General features: G+C 37.9%; 1 protein-coding gene across 1 annotated transcript in view; it reads left to right on the top strand.

The window, feature by feature from the left end:
- The window catches only part of TMTC2 (transmembrane O-mannosyltransferase targeting cadherins 2), a 401081-nt gene that overhangs the window by 230862 nt on the left and 144180 nt on the right, over window positions 1-26039 (top strand). Inside the window, exons 5-7 of the mRNA XM_077471877.1 lie at window positions 18133-18218; window positions 18595-18779; window positions 25529-25607. Of these exons, the coding sequence (XP_077328003.1) occupies window positions 18133-18218; window positions 18595-18779; window positions 25529-25607 (350 nt within the window). The remainder of the gene's footprint in view (window positions 1-18132; window positions 18219-18594; window positions 18780-25528; window positions 25608-26039) is intronic.

The following is a 26039-nucleotide window of genomic DNA, read 5'->3' as shown; positions in this document are numbered from 1 at the left end:
GCCCAAAAATTGTATACAAGCCAAGTGGGTGGATGAAGCCTGCCTTTTAGTTACACAAAGCCACGGGTTTTTATTGTGCATCATTACAACCCTCTAGCTGCCGCCATCGTAACAATCAGTGGTGTGATTGGTAAATAATGAGGTCATCGGGCACCTCCACAGCATCCTTGTTTGCCTCTCCCCTACCCTTCTTCATCAGCACTGGGGTCATAGCTGAGAGAGGGAGATAAAATATCGAGAAGAGAAACCTTGGAATACTAGTCTGTACCAGTGTGCAAAGGTTTGTTTGCTTTGGAAGAATACATCACCTATAATGTTGGGTGTACTACTTGTGCAGATGTTGCTGTATTATGTAAAACTATTACTTTCATTTTTTTACATTTTAGAATAGGTTCTCTCGAGATGCATAATTTGAAAGGGTGTCTTGACTGAAAAAAGGTTGAGAAACACCGCTCTAAACGTTGAAAAAGGCTGTGACTATCAGTTTGAGGGAAGTATATATGTGGAGCTGAAGAGGTTCACCCAGCTCTTTAAACTAGAATTGTAACTCCTTTATCTGATGTCTTCATCACTAAAATCTTTAGAATACAAAATCTCAATTTTTTTTAAGAATCTTTAAAAACTAGTATACAAGCCAAGGACAGGTTATGCCACAGGATAATAAGTCTGGAATGCTGTCTCCGTTATGACACTTTAGATGTAATGGGGTGCTGACATGAATTAAGTGTCATAAGAAATGTAATTTGTGTCAGCATGTTTAGCAGCCTGGGGAGAGGAATGTCTGAATTGGAAGACTCATTACTTCATGTGTGTTTGGACACTAGATACTAATGGCAACCCACCGGCTTTTGCTAAACAGTGAAGATGGGAATAGACTAGAGCTGCACGATTCTGGCTAAAATGAGAATCACAATTTTTTGCTTAGAATAAAGATCATGTTTCTCTCACGATTCTCGTGCCATAACATCATCTTTCACATTATGCAAACATTTTTAGAACTTTACTGTTTCTTCTTTTTTTTTTTTTCATTAAAGTGTATTTTTTCCCAAAAAGTTTCATTTGAAAGACTGCTGCGCAAATACAGTGTGACATAAAATTATGCAACAACTGCCATTTTATTCTCTAGGGTCTCTACTTAAAAAATAAAAAATGGAGAGAGAGAGATATCTATCTATATATAGATTATAGATATCTATCTATCTATCTATCTATCTATCTATATATATATATATATATATATATATATATATATATATATATATAATTTGGGAGTTCTAAGTAATTTTCGAGCAAAAAGTGTCAAAAAAAGGTTTAGTCTTTAAGTGGTTAAACTGACCACCCCTACAGACAGAAGTTCATTCCTTTTGATCTAAGAACTAAATGTTACTTTGTTTATAATTGCCCATGTTAAAGCGGGAGTCCACCGGGACTCCGCGTTTTTTTTTTTTTTTTTTAAAAGCCAGCAGCTACAAATACTGCAGCTGCTGACTTTTAAATAGTGACACTTACCTGTCCAGCGCGCCCGCGATGTCGGCACCCGAAGCCGATCGCTCGCTCGTCTATCGGGTCCTGCCGCCATCTTGGGTATGGGAATCAGGAAATGGAGCCTTTCGGCTCCATTTCCCGGTTCCCTACTGCGCATGCGCGAGCCGCGCGGCGCAATCCGGACGGTCCCCGCTGCCTCTGGGAGCTGTGTGTTTCCCAGCAGGCAGCGGGGCACTTGCTGAAGGGGGTGGGCGCTTGCGGAAAGGGGCGTAACATACGCCCCTTTCCGCAGAGAGCTAACCCGGAAGTGGGTGCAGTTACCTGGATTATCCAGGTAACTGCACCCCCCTCCCCCCTGAAAGGTGCCGATTGTGGCGCCGGAGGGGGGGGGATTCCGATGAGTGGAGGTCCATTTTAGGGTGGACCTCCGCTTTAAAATAAACTTGGTAGGCTGCCTGGATTTTTTTTTGTTTTTGTCAGCTGTCTAAAGTGAGCAGAGAACTTTCTGCACTTGTTATATAGCATTAGGAAATGTTGTTTTAAAGTGGTTGTAAACTCCTTTGTGTCACATTTACCTATAGGTATGCCTAGAATAAGGCTTACCTATAGGTAGTGGAAACAACTCCTAAACGTGTGCTGTTTGGGAGATATTTCACTTGTAGTGTGCCAATGTCACCATCTGCGCATGCGCTGTGAAGAAATGGACCACCGTGACATTTCTTCCCCCAGCATGTGCCGTGACTGATGGATCCCATGCACATAAGCGGGAGTGATGTCATGCGGTTCCGGACAGTCACAGAGCTGCCCCCAGAAGGAAGAGGGGCGAAGATGGACATGGTCTGCACAGGGGACAGTGCAGGCTTTGTTTTCAGGCAAGTGTCACATAATGGGCTAGTATGTGATGCATACTAGCCCCATTATGCTTTTAATTTGCAGGCCTTGCGGGGAGCAAAAGAGGAAGTAAAACCCATCAGTGTTTACTTCCTCTTTAAGATCGGGAGGGGATTAGAATTGCTTCATTGCTTTGCTTTGATTCTTAATGATTATTCATGCAGCTCTAGCGTAGACTAAAGGCTGTACTGAATCTAAACAAGCTGCTTGTTTAAATGCTAGCATTTTAAACCCCCTAAGCTTAAAATAGAACTGCAAAAATGTCTTAAAAGCTTTAAGAAAATGCCAATATCAAGGGCTTACATTACTGAAGATGGAACATTTTTCCATAAGAAATGCCTGCTACTCTAAAAGCCTCCAGCTATGATCTAAAAATGTAGCTCTAAGTACATGGATTGTTCATTCAACTCACCCAATCTCCTATCCCCAAGAGCAGAGATCTCTAATGGCAGCCAGAAGGGGCTTGTTTGCGGTGAAGATAGGTGGAGACACGTGGTTTGGTCTGCTGGGAACCGTATAGATGACATTCATATTTTTTGTACATTTTTTAAAAGGCTGTAGATATAAGTACAAATATACAGTACGTTTAACAAACGTTCATTTATACTTTATTGATCAATTCCAGCAACCCATTTCCATATTCCGTGTTGCAGATCTGTAACCAGAGGCTTTCCCCTTCTCTTGAGGTTGCTTAAAACACGCTGCTTACATATTTGTCCCTTCTGACTGAACAAGTATATTCGCTATTTATTTTTTGACAAAATGTTATAGTTGATCAGATGATGCTGTTCCTTGGAGGAGAGTTAAAGTATATCTACACCAAAGCGTTTTTCTTTTTTGCTAGAGTTGGAAAACCCTCGGTCAATTTTTTGTTTTTTAGCCACCTGTGCCCCATTGAAAAAGTCTTTCCTTTACTTCCTGTCCTGACATAAGTGGACATGGAAAAAAATCTTTCTAGAGTGAGGGAAATCCCCTCTTAGATAACTGTCACTTCATGGGAAGTCTCCCCCACATTTCTTGTTCTGATGACAACTCTGGGTTTATCCAACGGGAGCTGCAGCTTTTGTAAAGAGAAAATATTCTGTCAATTAATAGCCCTTCCTCCTTGTCCATCCACAAAATATCTTGTAATTCTGTGAACAGAATACAAGGCATTCTGTGAATATAGGAGGGGAGAGGAGGATCAGATAAACAGATAAGATTTCTGTGCACTGATTGGGAAGTAAAGTGTTAGCTGTTCTTTCCGGCATCAATGAAAATATGATTTTTGCAGCACACAGCAGCGATCCAGAACTAGGATAATAATCGTCAAGTTTGCCTTGTGGTTTGTACATTGCTCTGCCTGGCTACACTTGTAAATCCAATTAGTAAAAAAGACCCTCTTAATTTTATTAAAAAAATAGCATCCTGTAAGTAGACAAGAAGTGGCTGCAACAAATCTGCAGGAAATGTACAGCACTGAGATGCAACAAGACATGATTAAGTGAAAATACATTTTATTAAAAAAAATAAAACTGCCATTTTTATAACACAATGCTTTAGCTAACTAAATGTCCTTCACTTTTGCTTTACATTTACTTTAACCACTTGCCCACTAGGCACTTCCTAACCAGGACAATTTTCAGTCATGCAACACTGTACCCATGTACATTTTTTGTACTTTTTTTTCATACAAATAGAGCTTTCATTTGGTGGTATTTAGTGACCACTGGGTTTTTTATGTTATAAACTAAAGACTGAAATTTAGTAAAAACAAAAAAAATGAATTTTTCTTTGTTTCTGTTATAAAATTTTGAAAATTAGTAATGTTTCTTTATAAATTGTTCCCAAAGTTATACTGCTAAATATCTTTGGTAAAAAAAACTCAAATAAGTAAATATTTGGTGTTTGTGAAAGTTAGAGTCTACAAGCTATGGTGGCAATCATTGAAAATTGATCACACCTGGTGTACTGATGGCCTATCTCATCTCTTGAGACCCTAACAAGCCAGGAAAGTACAAATACCCCCCAAATGACCCCTTTTTGGAAATTGGACAGTCCAAGGTATTTATTAAGAGACATGGTGAGTTTTTTGAAGTTGTCAATTTTCCCACAATTCTTTAAAAAATTATTATTATTTTTTTTCCACAAAATTGTCATATTACCAAGTTATTTCTCACACACTGTATAGGCATACCTGCAACTAAAACCCAAAATGCATTGTGCTGCTACTTCTAAATATGGTGATACCACATGTGTGAAACTTTTACACAGCCTGGCCACATAGAGAGGCTCAAAAAGCAAGTAGCACCTCCAGGCATTCTAGGAGCATAAATGACACATATAATTTCCTGACAACCTATCACACTTTTTTCTCCATCCTGGATCCTCTTTATGTAGTTAAGATGATCTGGAATTACTTTCCTGCATACTGTTTCCAACCAAAGATCAATGTGTGAGGTTTTTTTAATCAGCAACTTCCTCACTGTAATTAATAAAGTTTACAGCTGCAAAGACCAATGAGTTTTCAATTAGTAGGCTTCCTTGCTGTAAATAAATAAAATATGGCCGCCTGCAGTCATACCTCACTCTTCAGCATAGAGAGACTCTGTAAAGCAAATGCGAGCCAACAAAGCCGATAAATCTAAACTTATTTGTTTGGGCAAAAGGTTATATTATTATTCAAAGCTGCCTTGATTTACCCTTAACCACTTCAATACTGAGCACTTTCAACCTCCTTCCTGCCCAGGCCAATTTTCCGCTTTCAGCACTGTCGCATTTTGAATGACAATTGCGGGGCAGACACTGTACCCAAATTAACTTTTTATAATTTTTTTCACACAAATAGAGCTTTCTTTTTATGGTATTTATTCACCATTGGGTTTTTTTATTTTTTGCTAAAAAAATAAAAAAAAAATTAAAAGTTTGAAAAAAACATTTCTTAGTTTCGGTTATATCATTTTGCAAATAAGTCATTTTTCTACACTGATGAGGCTGCGCTCATAGGTAGCAATCTGTGTAAACAATGTGCTGAAAGGCTTGCCAGTTAACAGTTCTCCTTTCCTCCCACAGACACAATGAGGGAGGAAATCCATGTGATTCAAAAATCACTTAAAACGTGTATATTACTCAGTTAGTCCCATAATATCTATCTTCATGTCCTTCAGTGTAATCTTCCCACAACTATATGTGCCACATAGTGCAACACTTCCACCAATTATGTCTTTTTGGGTGTGCGCTCACATGGAATATGGGACCTTTTAAATTACAGGACATCAAATAAGACATATAACCCACAGGGGTTAATCCTCTGCCCCTTCTCCTTAAAGTAGTTGTAAACCCTTGCATATACCCAGTGAAGTGTCTGGCTTCAGGTGGTACACAGAGATGAAACAAATCCTCCTACATAAGATGTGGATGTGGTGTTCTTCTGCAGTCTTCTCTTCTCTACGTCCAAAATCCAGAATCTATAAAGCTTTTCTGAGCTGTCAGAAAAAAAGGGGGCATAGAGCTGAAGTTACACTCTGCAGAGCTCAGGGAGGAGAGCTGATTGGAGGAAAGGGACACCCCCCCCTTTTCACACAGCCCACACGAACGGAGCTTGGGCTGTCAACCACAGGCTGTGTGCTGGAGATCCCTCCATCACTTTTTTTTTTCTTGGTGTCAGGAATACTTGTCAGAAGTGATTCAGACTGATAGCAGAGGAACAGGGTAACAGGCAAAAATGACACTTAGCTCTCTAAATTTAGAATAGTACATACAGTTCCAAAGCCTAGGATAGCAAGGCACTCCCTGGCTTCTCTCTCTCTACCTCCCTTCTCCAAGCTAGCAAACTCACTGGGACTGCACTGCCCATGGTTAACACGGTTGTAAATCTCAAACATGAAAAATTAACAAAACATGTCCCTCTGTCGTGCGTACTTATCTCAATTAAAATGACTAAGTGTAATTTATTTCTGCTGCTTCATTCCTCTGCTGTCATCATGAATCACTTCTGACAAGTTTTCCTGACACCAATAGAAAAAACATGACAGAGGAGGGAGCTCCAGCCTCACCTCTGCCTGTGTGCTGTATGAAGAGGTGTGTCCCTTCCCTCCAATCAGCTCTGAGCTCTCCTCACTGAGCTCTGTAAAGTGTAACTTCAGCTTTCCACCCCCTTTTTTTTCTGAATTCCCAGACAAGCTTATAAATTCAGCACTTTGAGCTGATTTTGGAGAAGACTGCAGATAAACAGATGCACCTTGTGTAGGAAGATTTGTTTAATCTCAGTATTAGGGTAGTCCTTTTACTGGGAAGGACTATCCTAATAGACTGAAGGTTTAGAGAAGCAGCACTGAGAGAGCAGGGAGCCAGTAGGATTGAAAGTTGTAATTTGCAACAGCTTATGTAAGAATTTTTGCTAATATTTTTGGGGGGAATGTTTATTTTATTCTGCTCAGTGTGTTGAGCTTAAAAATGCTGAGGGTTAATTCTACTTTTATATTGTTAGGCATTATGACTTTTGTACGGTAACTCTTCTAGTGGTCACTGTATTAAAATAGTAGTGTTTACTATGCGACCATTGTATCTGCTCTCTGGTGTTTTTGAAAGGCTACTGACAATGCTTTGGAATGTACATTTTGATTTAAAATTAAGTTTGTAGTAGTATGGTTTTAGAGGGGGGGGGGGGGGGTGCGCATTCTCAGCCAGTGAAGTACTATTATGTTAAAATAGGTGTGCACAGAGTGTGGCACACCCCAATTGCCCCCTGCAGAGAAGATTCCACCTCATCTATCCTCGGTCCTTTTCAGTGATTCAAAAGTGAGACATCAGGGGTCTGTTTAGACCCCTGATATTTCACCAGGGCAGCCCAGTGGGGCTCCTAAAAAAAAAAAAAAAAAAAAAAAAGTAAATAATATTGTAAAAAATAAAATTGTAAAAATAAAAAAAACACTAACACCAATCTCTGTCCTTCTGACTGACACCACCCATGGTCCTACTGACACCAACCTCTGCACTACTTCCACTGTATTACTGACACCTACTTTTTCCTTGTCAAATTTGTTTATTGAATTTTAACAATTAGTATACATAAGTACATATAGGTTTTGGTAAATCTGAAGGATAAAAACGGCAGGAAATCTGATCTGAGTGTGTATGGGGCATAAAAGTAGTTTAACTAAAACAGTTTAAGCATGGATCTAACTGCTCAAGGATTGCGTCATACATTGTATAAGAGAGGATAAAACCAACTTAGACCAGGTTAATATAACATGACCTCAGATAAAAAAAAATTAATTATCAAGGGTATAGTTTTTAAATCATAAAAAAAAAGAAATGATTTATTATAGAATCTAAAATCTTATACTAAATATTGGAACTATGTACAATTGGTATAATGATAACCAAGGAAATGTTCTGCTACCAGAAATATATAAAGAGTAAATTGAAAGAGGAGAGATTGAATAGGGGGGGGGGGGAGGTAGAAGAGCAAAAGAAGATAAAAGAAAAAGTAATCTCGGGTAGGAGAAAAAATAGATAGTGAAGAAAGGAATGAGAGGTAGTAGGGGTCCCCAGGATATTACATGGTAATAAAAACATACAATGAATGCAGAGAATGGAAGTATACATTGAGATTACCAAGGTCTTAGTAGGGAAGCATCAAAATTGGCAAAAAGTGAGTCAGCCAGGGATTCCATATATTCTCAAAGTTTGATATTTTATCTTGAGTTATAGCCTCTGTTTTGGCATGTTTTGGCATGTATCATTGCTTGATTGACTCTATTTTTAATTTCATCAATTAAGGACAGCGATTTCTAAGGTTTGGCAATTGTTTGTTATGCGGCTGTAGTGATTATAATAGGAGTTTGAATTGGTGGTAGGAGAGAGTGGCCAGCTTTAAATTTAAAAGTGCTATTGTAGGATCAGGATTGATAGGGATTTCAAAGTGTTGAAATCATAAGAAATACATCTTTCCAGAATTTTTTTTCTACCAGGCAATCCCACCAAGTATGAAGATGTGATCCAAGAGTCACAGCCACAAAAACAGGATGGGGAATAATTTGGAGCATATTTCGCAATTCTGACAGGGACCAAATACCACTGTGTGAATACTTTGTCATTTTGTCTCTAAGGCAGCTATGTTTTGTGAGGATGACTTGGTTCATCCAAATCTTATCAAAATCGGCTGCTTCCAACGAAAACCCAAGATCCATCTCCCACTTAGCCACATATGATGGTAGGTCTGAGTTGAGTTTAGTAATAAGATGAGTGTAAAAAGTTGAAATAAGTCCCTTAGTATGTTGGTCATGTTTACATATATTTTCAAAGCACGTTAATTAGTTAAATGAAGTCTTCCTTGTATATAGGGCATAAAAAATGTTTAATCTGAAGATTTTGAAAGAGCTCTGAATTAGGACGTTTGTGACTTTCACATAAGTCAGGGAAAGTTTTGAATGAAGTAGAGGATGCTAGTTCAGAGTTGAGTTAAATTAGTGGAGGTCCATGCTTTAAAAGATTTAGGGGAAGACCAAGCTGGATAGAAAAGTAGATTTTAAAAAAAATAAGAGGTATATGGGGATATTGTAGTCCATTTACTAATTTGAATGTATTCCAAATGGCTAGTATATGTCTAGTTATAGGATTATTGCGTTTTTTTATGGTCCGAGGAATTGGACCATACGAGGTTGGTTATTGAAAATGGGTCGTAATCTATTGATTCCAGTGCAACCCAAAGCAAAATTTCACATTTTGCATGATATTTAGGGATATGGGCTAAACAAGCTGCATGGTAATAGGTGTAAAATTAGGAGACCCTAGTCCCCTTTGGGCTTTGGAAGGTAAAGAGTGTGTTTTGGCAGACGGGGTTTCAAGGAGCCCCAAACTAAAGTTAATGCCTTATGTTGTAGTGTTCTGAGAAAGTATGCTGGAACAGGGATAGGTAAAACTCAAAAAAGATAAAGAATTTTGGGCAGTTTTGCCATCTTTATTACATTAATTTTACCTATCCAAGATAATTGTAGAGAGGACCATTGTGTCAGAAGATTAGATATTTGACGAAAAATTGGAAGATAATTGGCAGTGAAAATGTCAGAAAGATTGGGTGTGAGAGTTATCCCTAGGTAAAGAAGGCATGAAGTGGACCATGAGAAAGGGAGGGATGTTTGTGCTTGTAAAATATGAAGAGGTAAAGATATATTTAAGGCTATAGATTTTTGAGAGTTAATAATTAGACCAGATATGTGGGCAAAATGATCAAGTTTACTTATAAGATTAGGAGCTAAATTATGGGGGATGACATAAAGATTAAGATATCATCAGCAAATAGGCAAAGTTTGCTGTATGTTGGTGACCATCTAAATCTAGACCTTTAATAGAGGGGTCAGTACGGATTGATTGAGCAAGTGGTTCAATAAGTAGGGCAAATAAGAGTGGGGAAAGTGGACATCCCTGACGTGTACCTCTACAGATTTCAAATAGCTTTGAGCTATATCCAGCATATTTAACATAAGCTTTGGGATATTTGTATAATGAGGAGACCCGGCTAAGAAAATGAGGACCAAATCCCCAACGCTGCAGCACGAAATGTAGGCAATGACACAAAACTGTATAAAATGCTTTTTTTTTTATATCTAAAGATAAGAGACAGATGGGTATTTGTCATGATTTAGCTGCTTGAATTAGTAAAGTAGTCCTGCGTACAATATCTGCCGCTTGGCACTGTGGGATAAAGCCAACCTGGTCTTTATTAAAGAACCTATTACACTATCTAAGCGGGTCACTAAGACTTTCGCTAGTAACATGTCAAGGTTGAGTAATGTTACGAGTCTATAGTTAGAACAAGAGGTATCGTCAGACTGAGGTTTGGGGATCATTGAAATTATAGCCGTTAATGTTTCGGGGGAAAATGATTGATTGTTAAGGAGAGAATTAAATGCGTCTGTTAACATTGGAGCAAGGATATGAGATAATTTCTTATAGTATAGGGCAGAGAAGCCGTCTGGGCCTGGATGTTTATTTGGTTTAAGAGAGTTAATTGCAAACTTAATTTTGATAGCTGTAATGGGACTTTCAAGACAATCACGTTGGGCTAAGGAATAGTAGGAAGTTTGATTTGTGAAAATGAGTCTGCTAAAGTTTGATCAAAAGATCCTTCCTTTTTATATAAGGAGGTAAGATGTTGTTGAAAGGTGTGGAGCATCTTTACTGGATTACTAGTAAATGTATCGTGAGATTATTTCAGTTGAATTGGTTTAAAGGGGCGATTTAGTTGAAGTGCTCAGGCTAAAAGAGTGTCTGGTTTATTCACTTTAAGATAAAATTTATGTTTAGACTTCCATAACATTTTATCTACAGATTCTGATAAAAAAAAAAGGTCCAGGTTTAACCATGCTTAATCAAGCTGTAATTTAGTCACAGGGGTAGGATTGGATTGAAAGATTGTGTGGCATGTATTCAATTCTGCTTCTAATTTTTGTTTTAGTTTTTCACTTTTAAGAAATGAGGCTTGGTGTATACAGAGAACAGTTTTATGAGCTTCCCATAGGGTCAGTGGGGATATACTAGGGGTTTCATTAATGGCCAGGTAATCTTCTATGGCTATTTCTAGATCAGAGGAATGTGATGGATGAGATAGGATTGAGTCATTAATATGCCATGTAGAATCTTGTATTTTGGGTATTAGAGAAACAAAAGTTGAGTACAGTACAGTGGTCAGTCCATGTAAAAGGGATAATTGATGAAGAAAGGAGTTCAGGGGTCATTCCTTTTAAGATCAAAATGTGATCGATATGGGAAAATGATTTATGGAGATAAGAATAAAAAGTAATTTAACACCTAGCAGGATTGATTTCACACCAAGAATCTAATAAAGTGCTGTTGAAGAAGTTGTTGGAACTTATGATATTGAGAACTAGATGCAATAGGATTTATCTAAAAAAATATAAAGGACTTGATTCGAATCTTCACAGATTAAAAGTGTGCCCGTTTTTATGAGTATCAATTACTTGTAATAAATGGTAGAGGAACGAGGATGGAAATTTGTTAGGAGCATAGTAGGATACCACTGTGATTAGAGAATCGAATAGATATCCAGTGAGTGTCAAATAGCGACCGTCTGGGTCTTTGATCTCTGTTAGAAGGGAAAAGGGTTTAATACAATGAAAGGCCATTAGCACCGCTCATTGTTTAGTTTTGACAGAGGCTGTGAAAACTTGGGGATAAGCTGAACCAAAAATTTTGGGGGCGATTTATCTATGAAATGGATTTCTTGGAGGCATACAACATGTGCTTTTGAAGAAGCTAAGGAGCGAAAACTTTAGTTTGCTTTTGTGGGATATTTAGACCTTGTACATTTAACGTAAGGACATTTAAGGGGGGCATCGGTAAATCTTAAAGGAAATATTGTAGTATATTGCATTCATAGATGGAGTCCACAATTACCCTGGGGAGGGGGGGGCAAGAACCAAAAGGGAGGTAGAGACAGAATAAAGAGGAAGAAAGAGAGAGTAAGAGTTATATAGTCAAATAATGGTAATTAAATTGTGTGAAAAAGAAAAGTTAAAAGGCGGCGTACTGAGTGAGTAAAAAAATGCTAACTCAGAGGCCTAGTATCTATCCGAGGAGGTCTTCCAATAGTTTAGAATGGAGGTTTATCCTAGGACAGAAAGATGCCTAGATCAATATACAGAAAAAGAGAAATACTTGGACATCCAAGTTTGGCCATTGAGAAACAAAAATAAAAATGAGCAAGGGTAAAAAAAAATAAAAGGTTAATTAACTATTAACAACTATACTGTAAGGTGAGTATATATACCTACAGGTAACCTTAGGGAAAAAAAACACATTAAAATAAGAAACTGTATAGTTTGCATAGCAATATTACTTATCATAGGATTGCCATGAAAAAGGAAAATAGTGATATTTATAAACAGGATCATTAAATATAAAACAATAGAAGTACTTCAATTTAAAACAATAACTAGATTTTACTCTAAGATAAATATAAGTAAATAAGGTTATAATCGAGACAATGGGTATCTCATGGTTTAAAGGGGGGGGGGGGGTAAATAGTTAAGAAATAAAATATGTTTATCTGAGGTTATGGGGGATTAAAAGGGGGAAGTTCAAAACTTAATAGAACAGTATTTTAAATAAGATTAGTCAGATTATACTGAAGGTGGTAAATTACGCAGTGACCAAAGAAAGACAAAGCCTTAAGATTGAATAAACTTCAAGATGAGAAGTTAAAGTCATTTAGTCCATTGTGTCTACAGGATCTATATCAGAATTTACACGTTTCAAATGGCCCCAGTCCCCCTCCCCCAGACCTATTTTAGTAAATTAAAATCTATGGTGGTGAAGTTCATCTGAGCTCCCAAACGCCCCCGTATTGCTTATAACATATTGGTGAAAGACAAAGATAGAGGGGGACTAGCATTGCCAGAGTTTAAAAAATATGAAGCCACAGTGATCTCTAGCTTAACAGATTGGCTGCATAATAAGACGGAGAAGAGTTGGGCGGAGTTAGAAATTACATTGAGTAGAACTAATATTGGTAAAAATGATATGGATACCACCCCAGCACCGAGATTTGGGAGTAAGCACGAGTATCTTAACATATAACACTTTAAAAACTTGGGATAGAATTAATAAGAGACACAAATGGGATTATAACTCTCCACTTATGTCACTTTTAGACACAAATTACTTTTTGCCCGGGAAGGGGGATCGCTTATATTTTAGTAGGTGGGCTAATAGGGAGGAAATAGCACTACAGGATGTGATGAAAGGGAATATAATTTACACTTATAGGAATGGGGACACAAATCACTAGACAGATGGAGACACACTCAAATTCAACACTTCACATATAATTTACCACAGCCACTACGAAGCAGGAGATAGTTGAGACCATTCGAGAAATTGTTGAAATCACCACAAAGTCTAGAGAGAAAAATATCCAAAATATATAAAATATTAAGGTGGGAGGTGGATCAGGAATATCCAGCTTATTTAGGAAAATGGGAAAGGGAGCTAGGTCCCTTAAACGATGAGCATAGGAATAAAATTATTAGGCTGACTCATTCAGGAGCAAAAGATATACAAACAACTGAAATGTCTTACAAGCTGCTGGCTAGGTGGTACATGACCCCCCAGAGGGTACATAGTATAAGTGGAGATGTCCAATCAACTTTTTGGAGGGGTTGCACCACACGGGGGACTTTTATACACCTTTGGTGGGAATGTCCTAAAATATAATACAATCCTACTGGGATAAAATAGAAACAATATTCTTTATAACAGGGGACAGGATTGAAAAAAAAAAACATGGGTATGCTTGTTCCATGACTCAGAGAAGGGGGTGGCACAATATAAATTGACATTAATCCCATACTTACTAAACGCAGCTAAGGCCTTGATCACATGCCTCTGGAAATCCCAGCAGGCTCCGACAATAAAAGAGTGGATTGAGAGGGTCAAGTGGACAAGAGATTATAGAAGAGTCTATACATATGACGGAAGAAACAGGGGGAAAATATCAAAGGGTATGGCAGCAATGGCTAATATTTATGAAAACAGAGCGATACCTTTGAATATTAGAGGGAAGAGAGAGAGATAAGGGGAGTGCTGGGTATATTATATATATATATATATATATATATATATATATATATATATATATATATATATATATATATATATATATATATATATATATATATATATATATATATATATATATATATATATATATATATTTTTTTTTTTTTTTTCGTTACAGGGAGGGAGGGGGTAAGAAAAGACTCACCAAATGTAACTGTAAACATGATTGCTTAAGATGTATGGTTAAGTGAAATGCATTTGTACAATTGAAGCAAAAATCAAAATAAAGAATATATACAGGATCTATATCAGGAGAACTGAATCGACTTCTTAGAGGAATTTTGTCAGTCTCTATCTTTTTTCAGATTTGGAGGATTCTTGAGGGGAGCTGAATGTTGTGTGTTGACAAGGGCTAGTTGAAGAGCTTTTGATATGGTGTAGTTCATCTGAGGGATCTACAGGAATGTTTGACACCTTGATAGGTAAAGCGGATAGAAAATGGGAAGTATTTCAGTGCACGTCTTTTAGCCACAGTAATTGGGGAAAGGTTAGCAAAAAGCTGATAAGGATGATCTTGAAAAATTAGGGAATCTAACTGCAGCCATGAGTTGTTCTTTGGTGTGATAGAAGTGGAATTTTGCAATAATATCACATAGGGGAACCCTCTGGTTTGCATGGTGTTAAAGCACTGTGAATCCTATCCATCTCCAAACGATTGACCAGGATTGACAGTAGTAGTTCTTGAAAAAGTGCGATCATAATAGAATGAAGGTCAACAATGGTCTCGGGTATTTCTCATATATGAAGATTTGATCAACGTGCTCTATTTTCAAAGTCCTCTAAGCGTATTTGCAGAATAAGGTTTTCTTTCTTAAGAGTCTCTAATTCGTTATCATGGGACAGTACATTTGTTTCCATGTCATCCACTCTGATTTCTAGGTCAAAAGTGCGCTGGCCTAACTCACGGATTTCTTTTGTGAGACTTTCAGTTATATAGTCTAAAGTCTGCTTTAGACTATATTTAAAAAAATATTTGGATGTAGGGAATCTGTTTGTTTTTCTTGTGAGGCGGTGTTGTATTCACAGTCAGTCATTACAGGCTTTCTGAGGTAACTGCATTTGCTTAGCAGCACGAGATGTGCCTGTGTGTGAGGAAGGAGGCTGTGCCATTTTACAGGGGCCTCTTGACTGTGTATCCTTGCCACTCTTTAATTTATTTTTACCTCAGGCAGCACCAAAGACCATTTTACTGTATTTATACCAGGGTCACTGAGGAGGCTTATGGTAAGATTATTTTCAGTTTACCATGCCTTGCGGGTGTCTTTATCAGCCGAGGAGTCCCAGGAGATGTGGAGCTTCAGCTGGACATGTCTGTTGCTGATGACTCCACCTCCTCCCCTCGACACCTACTTTTTAAAATGTGCACAACCTAATGGAATAGGCTATGCACACCTGTGTATATCGCTCAGGGCTGCAACCTAGGGAGCAGAGCACATATTTAATCTCATTGGGATTCTGCGGCTGCTTCATTTTCCTGTAGCAAAGAAGTAGCACTACTGCATTACTTGGGAGTCTATGTATTAAATAAATGCTATACGAATATGACAAACACTTGCCCAGTCCCAACAAAAATTGCTTGATTATGTGTAATATGATAACTTCCTATGATTGTAAGTTCCAACTAGTGACCATAAAGCAATAATTTTTTCTATTTGAGTTATTTCAGAAAACAAAATACAAGATGATGGCCACAAGATGGCTTTTAAGATCATAAGAAATAGTCTTATTACACATAATACAGCGATTTTCTTTGGGCTGTTCGAATGTTTCTTATATTCGTAGAACAAAGTTCTGATATGTGGATCCTTATGTGTATATTTAGCCAAAACACTTTTCTGGTAGGGGGAAAGAGACTGTAAAATTAAACTGGAACAAATTCAAATTTTATGCCAGCAGAAACGCCAAATCACCATGTATGTTGCCAAGATGCAAGAATCTGGGGAATCGTTGGTTCACAACGTTTTCTTTCAATGTAATGATTTCTCTGATCTGTTAGATCTGCAATAATTACACAGTTAAGCAAGCCAGGCAATTATGACTTACTGTACATCATTTCCTGTAGGCTTTGCAAATATATAGAAAAAAAAAAAAATTCATATGACTTTGAGAGACTGATGGAATGTAAACTGGCTAGACCTTGTTGATCCCAGTGTAGTTCTTAGTTAGGCAAGATCTACTGTTACAGTCCCCCCTCCCCCCCCCCCCCCCACACACACACACACTCTCTCTCTGCTTGTTTAATCTAGAGGTGTTCTCCAGTAGGGCACCTCCAGAGATGCCTCCTTTTTAAAGCATTCCCAGCAATGGTCCAACTTCTACTTCCTCCATGTAGAATACAGGGTTAATAATCCTGCATGGTATGTAATAATGCCAAGGGGTCACAGCCTGGATCGCAGATGTAACGAGCATGTAACTCTTGCAGTGAGAGAAGTTGAGGGGAGTGCAACAGACACTGCAAGGGTGGATTTTGTCTAAAAAAGTTGGACCTTAAAAGGTAAAAGGAAAAATGTGCAATCCTTTATTTACAGTATATCTGGATTGTCCTGATTTTATTTTAGGTGCTTTTGTAGCACTGACCCCCGAAGGAGCTGCTGGTTTTATTGGGCTTACCGTTACCTTCTTGACCTCACCTCAGTCTAGGGGTTCCCGTGGTAGATGGCCCAAAGAAATGCAGAAACTGACACTGGATCTTCTTTTGGGTTATTTATTTAGAAGATAACACAGTCTCTTATATGGAGGGTAGAGGGTTAAGATGAAAGTTCAGGTAATTTTGGACTACAAAAATAGAAAGTCTCTTATAGGAGAAATCCAGAGAATTACTGTTTCACAGCTGGATCCTCACAACCTCCGGATAGACCTTCTCTCACTAGGCCTAGCAGCCGGTAGGGTGTTAAGTAAAGCAAAGTCTCTGCCACAGACTTGGCTATGAATTACTTGAGCAAAGTCTCAGCCACAGACTTGGATATGATTTACTTGAGCGTAACTGAGACAAATTTAGAGAACTATCATATGGTACCAGTATCTCTCAGCTGGTCCAGCGATACCGTATGAATGTGGATCCACAAAGTGTCCTTCAACTGAGCCTCCAGGCTTCTTCAGAGAAACCAGCCTTATGCATGGCTTTCTCCCAAAGAGTCCTCCCCTGGATGCTTCTCCAGTTGCTGGGCGGCACCGGACCACCTTTGAATTCTCAGGCCTTGACATCCATTCAGGCCTGTCCCTTACTTCCCCTCAGGATATCCAGCCCCGAGACTCAGGATTGCATGGATCCACACCCAGGCCAGGAGGGCCATGGGGGCTGGTCAGGAAGACCAGGACCAAACAGATAGAAAATATCTTCTGGACCAGAACCCCGAAGCACGTGATCTCAGTACCTTAAGTACCACCTCCCAGAGTGCACAGCAGGAGAACACTCCCACTGGGCTGGTTCCGAGAATATCAATACACTCAGTACACACAACTAGACTGCATTCTACCACTTGCCGACAGTGACACCTGCAGCTAAGGAGAAATCAGTGCAATACAGCTAGACTTGTACTGAAACCATCATTTTGCAAAATTAGCCCTAAAACCCAACTGTGGTTTCAAGAACATTAATTTTCAAAACATGTAGTACATGCTCGTCAGGAGCCGGCACTACACTTTAAATGCCTATTCTTTAAAGAGGAGCTCCAGGGATTGCAGCACTTTGCAGGCAGAACAGCTGCATATCACTCTGAAGCTGCTGTACGGGAAACTTGAAGGTCCAGTGTGGAAACGCTTGAAAGTAAAGGGATATTTGTTCTCCCCACATTCAGTAAAAATGTAAATGGTAAAAAAAAAAATAATAATTAAAAAAGAGAGTGGCATGTATCTAATTGGACTTCATTAAAGAAAGCAAATTTTAAAAGTGCTGCGAATCCTGGAGTTTTGTTTTAAAGTTTATCTAAAGCCAAAACCTTGTTAACTTAAAATACAATTTAAATTCAACTGTGTGTCTTTAGGTTTGCATGGGTAAACTTTGCATATGTTTTTAAAATGTTTACAGTGTTGCATACATGTAATTGCCTGAATTATTTAATATTCACATATTGGTATAGTAATATTCATGTGTCTAGTTTTCAGATAGTGATCCATTCTCCTGTTTATTTTCAGAGGCTTGTTGCTCCAGGAAAACAGCAAGTTTTCAGAGGCTCTCCACTACTACAAGTTAGCAATTGGTAGCAGGCCTACACTGGCATGTAAGTAATGAATTTACATTTTATCATCCTCATTCACATCTGTTTATCATTATCATTGCATTTTTTATTTTTTTTTAAAGATGAAGGGCTAAGGCCTCACCACAAAAACCATCATCAAAACTGGCATTCTAATTGGCAGCGTTTTGTAGAGATGAAAGGTTTTGAAAAAGCATGTAGGTCGAACCACCAATCATCTATGGTGGTCCCTTCTGTAAGGGAAGGAAAATTAGTGACAGACCACGTGTGCAAAAATATTCTCTCAAGGCCAGTCAATTACTGCTACTAAAAGAAGCAGTGCTGAATTTTTAACATATTACATTTAGCTGTTTTGTATTCACTTAAAATGATACTTATGATGCAATCACTGATTTTACAGCGGCATACTTGAATACAGGAATTATTCTTATGAATCAGGGAAGAGCTGAAGAGGCCAGAAGAACCTTCTTGAAATGTTCAGAAATTCCAGATGAAAATCTAAAAGATCCTAATGCTCATAAAAGTTCAGTAACCAGCTGCCTTTATAATCTGGGGAAGTTGTACCATGAGCAAGGCCAGTATGAGGTGAGTTCCACAAATTAGTGAAACATGGAACTTTTTATTGAATTATGGTTTTATTTAGCTTTTGTGTTTTTTTTTTTTTTTTTTATAATAAAAAAAATAGGCAAAATCTATTATCAAATTTACAGTGTTTAAAACATAAGGAACCTGTACATCATTTAGTATGACCAAGGAGTGCATGCAGATCAGGGTCCTATGAGCTGGATCTTGTCCAAATGCTTTTTGCATTATGATTAGTATAAATGTTTTAATACTGACAGCACGTGTATTTTTGGGTAATCAATCTAAAGAACATGCTCACTGTATTTTTACGCTATCCCTAATAAGGTCTATTTAGGCTTATCCAGGTGTGTCTATCCTTCATGACGATAAAGACTGCCATATGGCTGAATATCCCCTTCTCTAATAAATACATTGTATATTTGACTGCCAAGATACATTGTTTAGTTGTTGGCGATATTTTGGTTTTCCATTTTTATTTTTGTGTCTTGGCCAGGAACAATACTGTTATGATTTCTGTTTTATAGACCTTGGTGCAGTCAACAACATCCAAACAACCCAATATATACAGAGTTGGAACTAGAGTCCTCTTACAGTGGAATACCATGTTAATCCTATAAAATACTTTTTGCCAATATTTTAAAGAATTCCCTGACAAGTGTATTAAGTCTCTTTGACATTTATTACAATTTGGAAAATGCAGCAATTTTTTTTAACCACTTCAATACAGGGCATTTGCACCACATTCCTGCCCAGGCCAATTTTCAGTTTTCAGCACTGTCGCGTTTTGAATGACAATTGCGCGGTTATGCAACACTGTACCCAAATGAAATTTTTATCATTTTTTTCCCACAAATAGAGCGGTCTTTTGGAGGTATTTGATCACCTCTGCGATTTTTTATTTTTTGTGCTATAAACAAAAGAGTGACAAGTTTGAAAAAAAACAAAATTTTTTGCTATAATAAATATCCCAATTTTAAAAAAAAATAAAAAAAAATTTCCCCAGTTTAGGCTGATATGTATTCTTGTACATATTTTGGGTAAAAAAATCGCAATAAGCCTATATTGATTGGTTTGCGCAAAAGTTATAGCGTCTACAAAATAGGGGATAGTTTTATGGCATTTTTATTATTATTTTGTTTTTACTAGTAATGGCAGTGATCTGCGATTTTTATTGTGACTGTGACATTGCGGTGGACATACCAGACACTTTTGACACTATTTTGGGACCATTTGCATTTATACAGCGATCAGTTCTATAAAAATGCATTGATTTACTGTATAACTGTCACTGGCAGGGAAGGGGTTAACAATAGGGGTTAATTGTGTTACCTAGGGAGTGATTCTAACTGTAGGGGGTGGGGACTCACAAAGGGGAAGAGACCGATCTGTGTTCCTCTGTACACGGAACACATGATCAGTCTCCTCTCACCTGACAGGAAGTGGATCTGTGTGTTTACACACACAGATCCATGGTCCTGCTCTGTTAACGGCAAATCGCGGGTGCCCGGCGAACATCACGGCCACCGTGCATGCGCATCAGCTCTCAGATGGCCGGGAAGCTTAGGACGTCGTATAACGCCCGCCCAGGATGGGAGATCCCTCCTGCAGGCGTCATATGACTTTCACTGGGATGGGAAGTGAAATGAATTGAGTAGTGTAATCGCTACACATTTTAACAGTTTACTCAAAAAATATTAGGTTCTTTCTCGCTTCTGTCAAAATGGAAATTACATATTAGACATATCGCTGAGGAATATAAACATGGTGCATACATTTTTTTGCCTCTTTAGTGCCCAATTTTTGGCAACAGAACTCTCCATTATTGCTTGTGTAATGTTATATTGAGAAGGGTTGCTGACATTTTTTCTTTTTTGTATAACTTTGCCAAAATGAATGCCGATGGAACTGCCATGTGGGTGTTTGATAGCTCATTTTATATAATTTTACGATTCTACTAATTTTATGTTTGCAGTGTCTTCTCAATCAAAGATTTCCATGTGGCATGACAGAACAGAAATATGAAACATAATGGCTTTATGTAGATTTTTATCTGAGTTTGTAGCATAGCTTTTTACCATAATTTAATAGAAGTAAAACCTAACTTAATCAGATTGAGTTTGTGAGGGCACAATGTTTAACATTTGACTTCTTTTTTTTTTATTTTTATAAAACACTTAATTTTAGTTTCCTTTTTTTATGCTTGATTGCATCTCAGCGATGCTGATCTCCTAAAACTTCCCTACAGCCACTTACTGCCAACATGCATGCATGCACTCCAATGATAGCTACTATTTTTTATTTAGGGTTGCCTGATGGTGACAACAGTGGATCGTGTCTATGTAAGTGTGTTTAAATGGGCATGTGTAAACTCCATAATTAAGCTGTGTAACAAAGTGACAACACAGGAGCCCAATTGATACCACATAAAAGCACCAAAAACCCTCACGGCAGAATCATCCAGTATTAGTTTTACAAAGCTGCAATTTTAAAATATTGAAAATTAATTTTAAAAATGACATTAATGTTTTAAAGTTATTAGTAAATTAACTTTATTTTGTTTTCATATACTTTTAAGCTGATACAAATGAGTAAGTAGACAGTAAATATTGTATGGTGCAAATATAGTGAGTGAATTATGTTAAATGAGAAATCTTTGGGACTGGCATTAAGGAGGATGTTGACTGTATTCTGTGCCCTTTACTTGCTTATCTTATACACCGTTTATTGGATTCAAATTATGTAATCTATTCCCGTGAAAAACTTACCAAACAAAATGTTTTATAATCACATTTATTTTTGTTTTGTTTTTCATTTAGATTTTAAATGTATTTGTACTAAAAACATCATTTTCTTATTTTTAAGTATCAAGCCCAAACATATTAACCACTTCGCATCCAGGCCAATTCTGACACTTCACTCCTACATGTAAAAATCATAATTTTTTTGCTAGAAAATTACTTAGAAACCCCAAACATTAGCAAAGACCCTAGAGAATACAACGGCAGTCATTGCAACTTTTTATCTCGCATGGTATTTGTGCAGCAATTTTTCAAATGCATTTTTTTCATGCTTTAAAAAAACAAAAAAAAAACAGTAAAGTTAGCCCAATTTTTGTGTATAATGTGAAAGATGAAGTTACGCCAAGTAAATAGATACCTAGCATGTCGCGCTTCAAAATTGCACATGCTCGTGGAATGGCTCCAAACTTCGGTACTTAGAAATCGCCATGGGCGACACTTTAAATTTTTTTACTGGTTACATATTTTGAGTTACAGAGGAGGTCTTGGGCTACAATTATTGCTCTCGCTCTAACGTTCACGGCGAAACCTCACATGTATGCTTTGAACACCATTTTCATATGTGGGTGGGACTTATGTGTGTGTTCGCTTCTACGTGCAAGCACACGGGGACAGGGGCACATTAATTTTTTTTTTTTATTATTGTTAATTTTACTTAAACATTTATGAAATTTTAGAAAAAAAATAAATAAAAATTATTGATCACTTTTATTCCTTTTTTTTTTTTTTTTTTTTTTATATATTCTTTATTTTTATTTTTCAAAAACATATTTTTTCACAAGTTAATCACTCATTATTTTACAAATCTTGAAGGAGGAGTCGTATAGTATATTACAGAACTACCGACTCCTTAACATTCTCTTCTTAAAAAATACATTTAAAAGAATACATCTCCTCCCTCCCCCACGGGCCAAAAAAAAAAAAAAAACGGACGGAGTTGTGCCCCCTATTCTCCGCCCGTGTCCTTCGTTCTCCTCCTCTTCTCCCTACTCCTATTTACTCAGACAAGACAGATCCCGCTCTCTATAAATGTCAGCCATTGTTGCCATTTCACTTGGATTGCACTCTCTGGCTCCAGGGTTTTATTGATCGAATCTTCAATCAGTCTACTCTGCTCCACCCTTTTCACCCACTCTAAAATTGTCGGCCCCTGGGGGTCTCCCCAATGCATTGGGATTACGGCTTTGGCTGCATTCAAGAGATAGGGAATGAGTGTTGCTTTATACTGTCTTACACCCATGTCTGTGTCGTGGAACAGGCAAGACCATGGACATTTCCTAATCCTCATTCCAGTTATCAAGTAGATATTTTCGATTATCTTATCCCAAAAGGGGCTTATTTTTGGGCAGTCCCACCAAATATGTTTAAACGTGCCTTGTTCTTTACATTCCCTCCAACACATCAAGTCCTCTCCTTTTCTTAATTTCTGCATTCTATTGGGAGTCATATACCACCTCGCTATTAGCTTATATGCCATTTCATATGTTCGTGAATCTTTCGCTAGTATGTATGTCATTTTTAATATTTTATTCCTTTGTTCGTCATTACTCAGAGTCCCCAGTTCCCTTTCCCATTTCCCTAAATATGTGGGTAATTCCCCTTCTCCCTCACCTCTTAATACTTTGTATACTTTAGATATCCTTTTCACTATGCTTTGTGGGTCCTTAAATAATTTTTCTAGTGGCCTTAAATCATTCATTCCTCGTAGGGGTTGTGGGAGCCCTTGTGTGAAATGTGCTAGTTGATTGTATCTCCATTTGTCTAAGGGTCTATTTCCCCATTGTTGAGTGATTTCCCTATATGTTAAGATCCTATCTCCAATCATCACCTCACCCAGTGTTACTTCTACTTTCTGTGCCCATCTGCTATAAAACATTCGCTCTTCCATTCCTGGTATAAAATATTTTGTGTCTAATAGTGACATTAAAGGGGAATTACATGTCCAGTTGTGTGACTTGTTTATTTTGTCCCATGTTCTCAGTGTGTGCCTTGTGATCATACTAGTGCCTATTCCTAGGTTCCTTACTTGGGATGGTATCCAAATCATTTTTGTTAAGTCTGTCCCGCTTAAACTTATTTCCAACTCTGCCCAGTTCTTCCCCTCTGAGTTATGTATCCAATCTACTATCCTGGATAATATTATGGCTTCATAGTATTTTTTAAAATCTGGTAGACCCACTCCTCCCTTTTCCTTCTCCTTTACTAGGACCTTGTGAGCAATGCGCGGTTTTTTGGGATACCATATAAATGCGAGAACAAGGGATTTTAATTTTCTAAAAAAACTGCTCGGGAGGACGATGGGGAGCATTTGGAATGTGTATAGTACCGTTGGCAGTATGAACATTTTTATTACGTTCACTCTGCCTATCCACGATATTCTTTTATGTTTCATATTTTCCATTTGGGATTTAATTTTATTGAGTAAGGGTATATAATTTGTTTCATACAGTTTCGTTTTTTTTGCTGTCAGTTTAATCCCTAGGTAGCTCAATTCCCCTCCACTCCATTTAAAGGGTAGGCTTGAGGTTAGGTCTTTCTGAATTTCTTTGGATACATTCAGATTTAATATTTCTGATTTAGATAAGTTGATTTTAAAATTTGATATTCGACCGTATTGTTCTATTTCCTTCACTATCATTGGTATTGATACTCTGGGGTGCGTCACATATAAGAGCAGGTCGTCCGCAAATGCAGACACCTTATACTCTTTCCCTCTTACTGCTATTCCTCGTATGTCCTGATTGTCCCGAATTGCTGCCAATAATGGCTCCAGGGCAATCACAAAAAGGATCGGGGATAGAGGGCATCCCTGTCTCGTCCCGTTGAATAATTCAAAGGGGCGAGACAGGGAGCCGTTCACCTTAATCCTAGCTGTCGGTTTTTTATACAGCGCTTTTACCCTCTGCATCATTTTCTCGCCCAGCCCCAGGTGTTCCAGGGTCTCATTGATGAACTCCCAATCTGCTCTGTCAAATGCCTTCTCGGCATCCACTTTTATTCCTATTACAAGGAATGCAAACATCCCTTGTAATAGGAATATGACATGGCAGGACCTCTTTGCAGTGAGGTATAGGGTCAATAAGACCCCACATGTCACCTCTAGGCTGGGGAGCCTAATATAAAAAAAAAATCACGGTTTCCCAACCGAGGCGGTGCCATTTCTTTTTGAATGCAGAGGCCGGGCATGAGGTCATTACATCACGCCCAGCCTCCGATGATCATAGAGACTCTGGAGACCATCTGGTCCGCTGGAAATCTCTATGCTCAACATCCGGGGCCGGCGTATCCATTCTCCGACTCGCTGATCACAGTGGTGAGTCGGTAGAATCACCGGAGGGCGACCGGAGTGGGGTTGTCCCCTTCCGCCACCCGTAAGAATGATCAAGCTGTGGAACAGCCGCTATGATCATTCTTATGGTGTAGGGAATCGCCGACTGAAAATGTCGATGCCTGAATGATGCCTGTAGCTACAGGCATCATTCAGATATACCACCACAAAGCCGAGGATGTCCTATGATGGCCTGCTGAGGGCAATGGGTTAAACTATGCTTTTGTCAATTAAATACATTGAGGTGAAATTAAATACAGTTTTGGATATGTTTTTGCCATGTGTAATGGGAAAATCACAAATAGAATAATTTATAATTTTACTGACTGTTAATTTAAAATCTAAAGGAAGCACCTGACAAAACAATATAATAAGATGCTTTTACATGCATAAAAGCTAAATATATTGTATTAGATAAATGAAGTTAAAAAAAATTCAACTTGCAATTGTTTCATTTTTAAATTGAAAGTTGTGCATCGATTAACGGTAGAATCCTCACATTTATGCTAGTGTCCTAAACAAAAAGACTGTGGTTTAGAATGTGAATTGTCAAAAGTGAATCCAATTTATCATGTCTAGTTTATGCCAATTTTAATTTGTTTTTCTGTGGTTTTATTTTCTAGGATGCCCTCTTAGTCTACCAAGAGGCAATACAGAAAATGCCAAGACAGTTTGCACCACAAAGCTTGTATAACATGATGGGTAAGATCCCATATTATTATTTATTGGGGTGTAAATAATGTACAGATTGCAGACTTTTAGGGTGGACAACACTATCTTAGTACTTTACTATTGAGCCGGCCACATACTGTGAAATTCAAAGAACATCAGTCAAAACAAAAATCTTCAATAATGTCAGGTTATGTCATCTTGGTATTTCTTTGAATTCATATGAGATACAGAATTCCTTGGACTGAGAATTAAACCTCTAGCTTTTTAATTTCCCAGCTGCTGTACTGACTACCATTATTGCATCTGGACGTATCTAGGGTTGGTTTGGGTTACCCAGTATGCCATGGCTAGTATTGTTCTATATAGAAACCCTCATACTTCTTGCAAGACCTTGGGGTCTTATTAAGTTTAAATCGGATCTGGATTATTAGCTTTCTTGCCAAACAATGCATCCAAAAACAA

This window comes from Lithobates pipiens, unplaced genomic scaffold (genome assembly GCF_037356315.1).
Source record: "Lithobates pipiens isolate NorthernLeopardFrog02 unplaced genomic scaffold, aLitPip1_a1.2 Scaffold_8, whole genome shotgun sequence".
NCBI lineage: Eukaryota > Metazoa > Chordata > Amphibia > Anura > Ranidae > Lithobates > Lithobates pipiens.
Note: the sequence above shows the minus strand (reverse complement) of the source record. Positions and strands in the feature narration are given on the sequence as shown.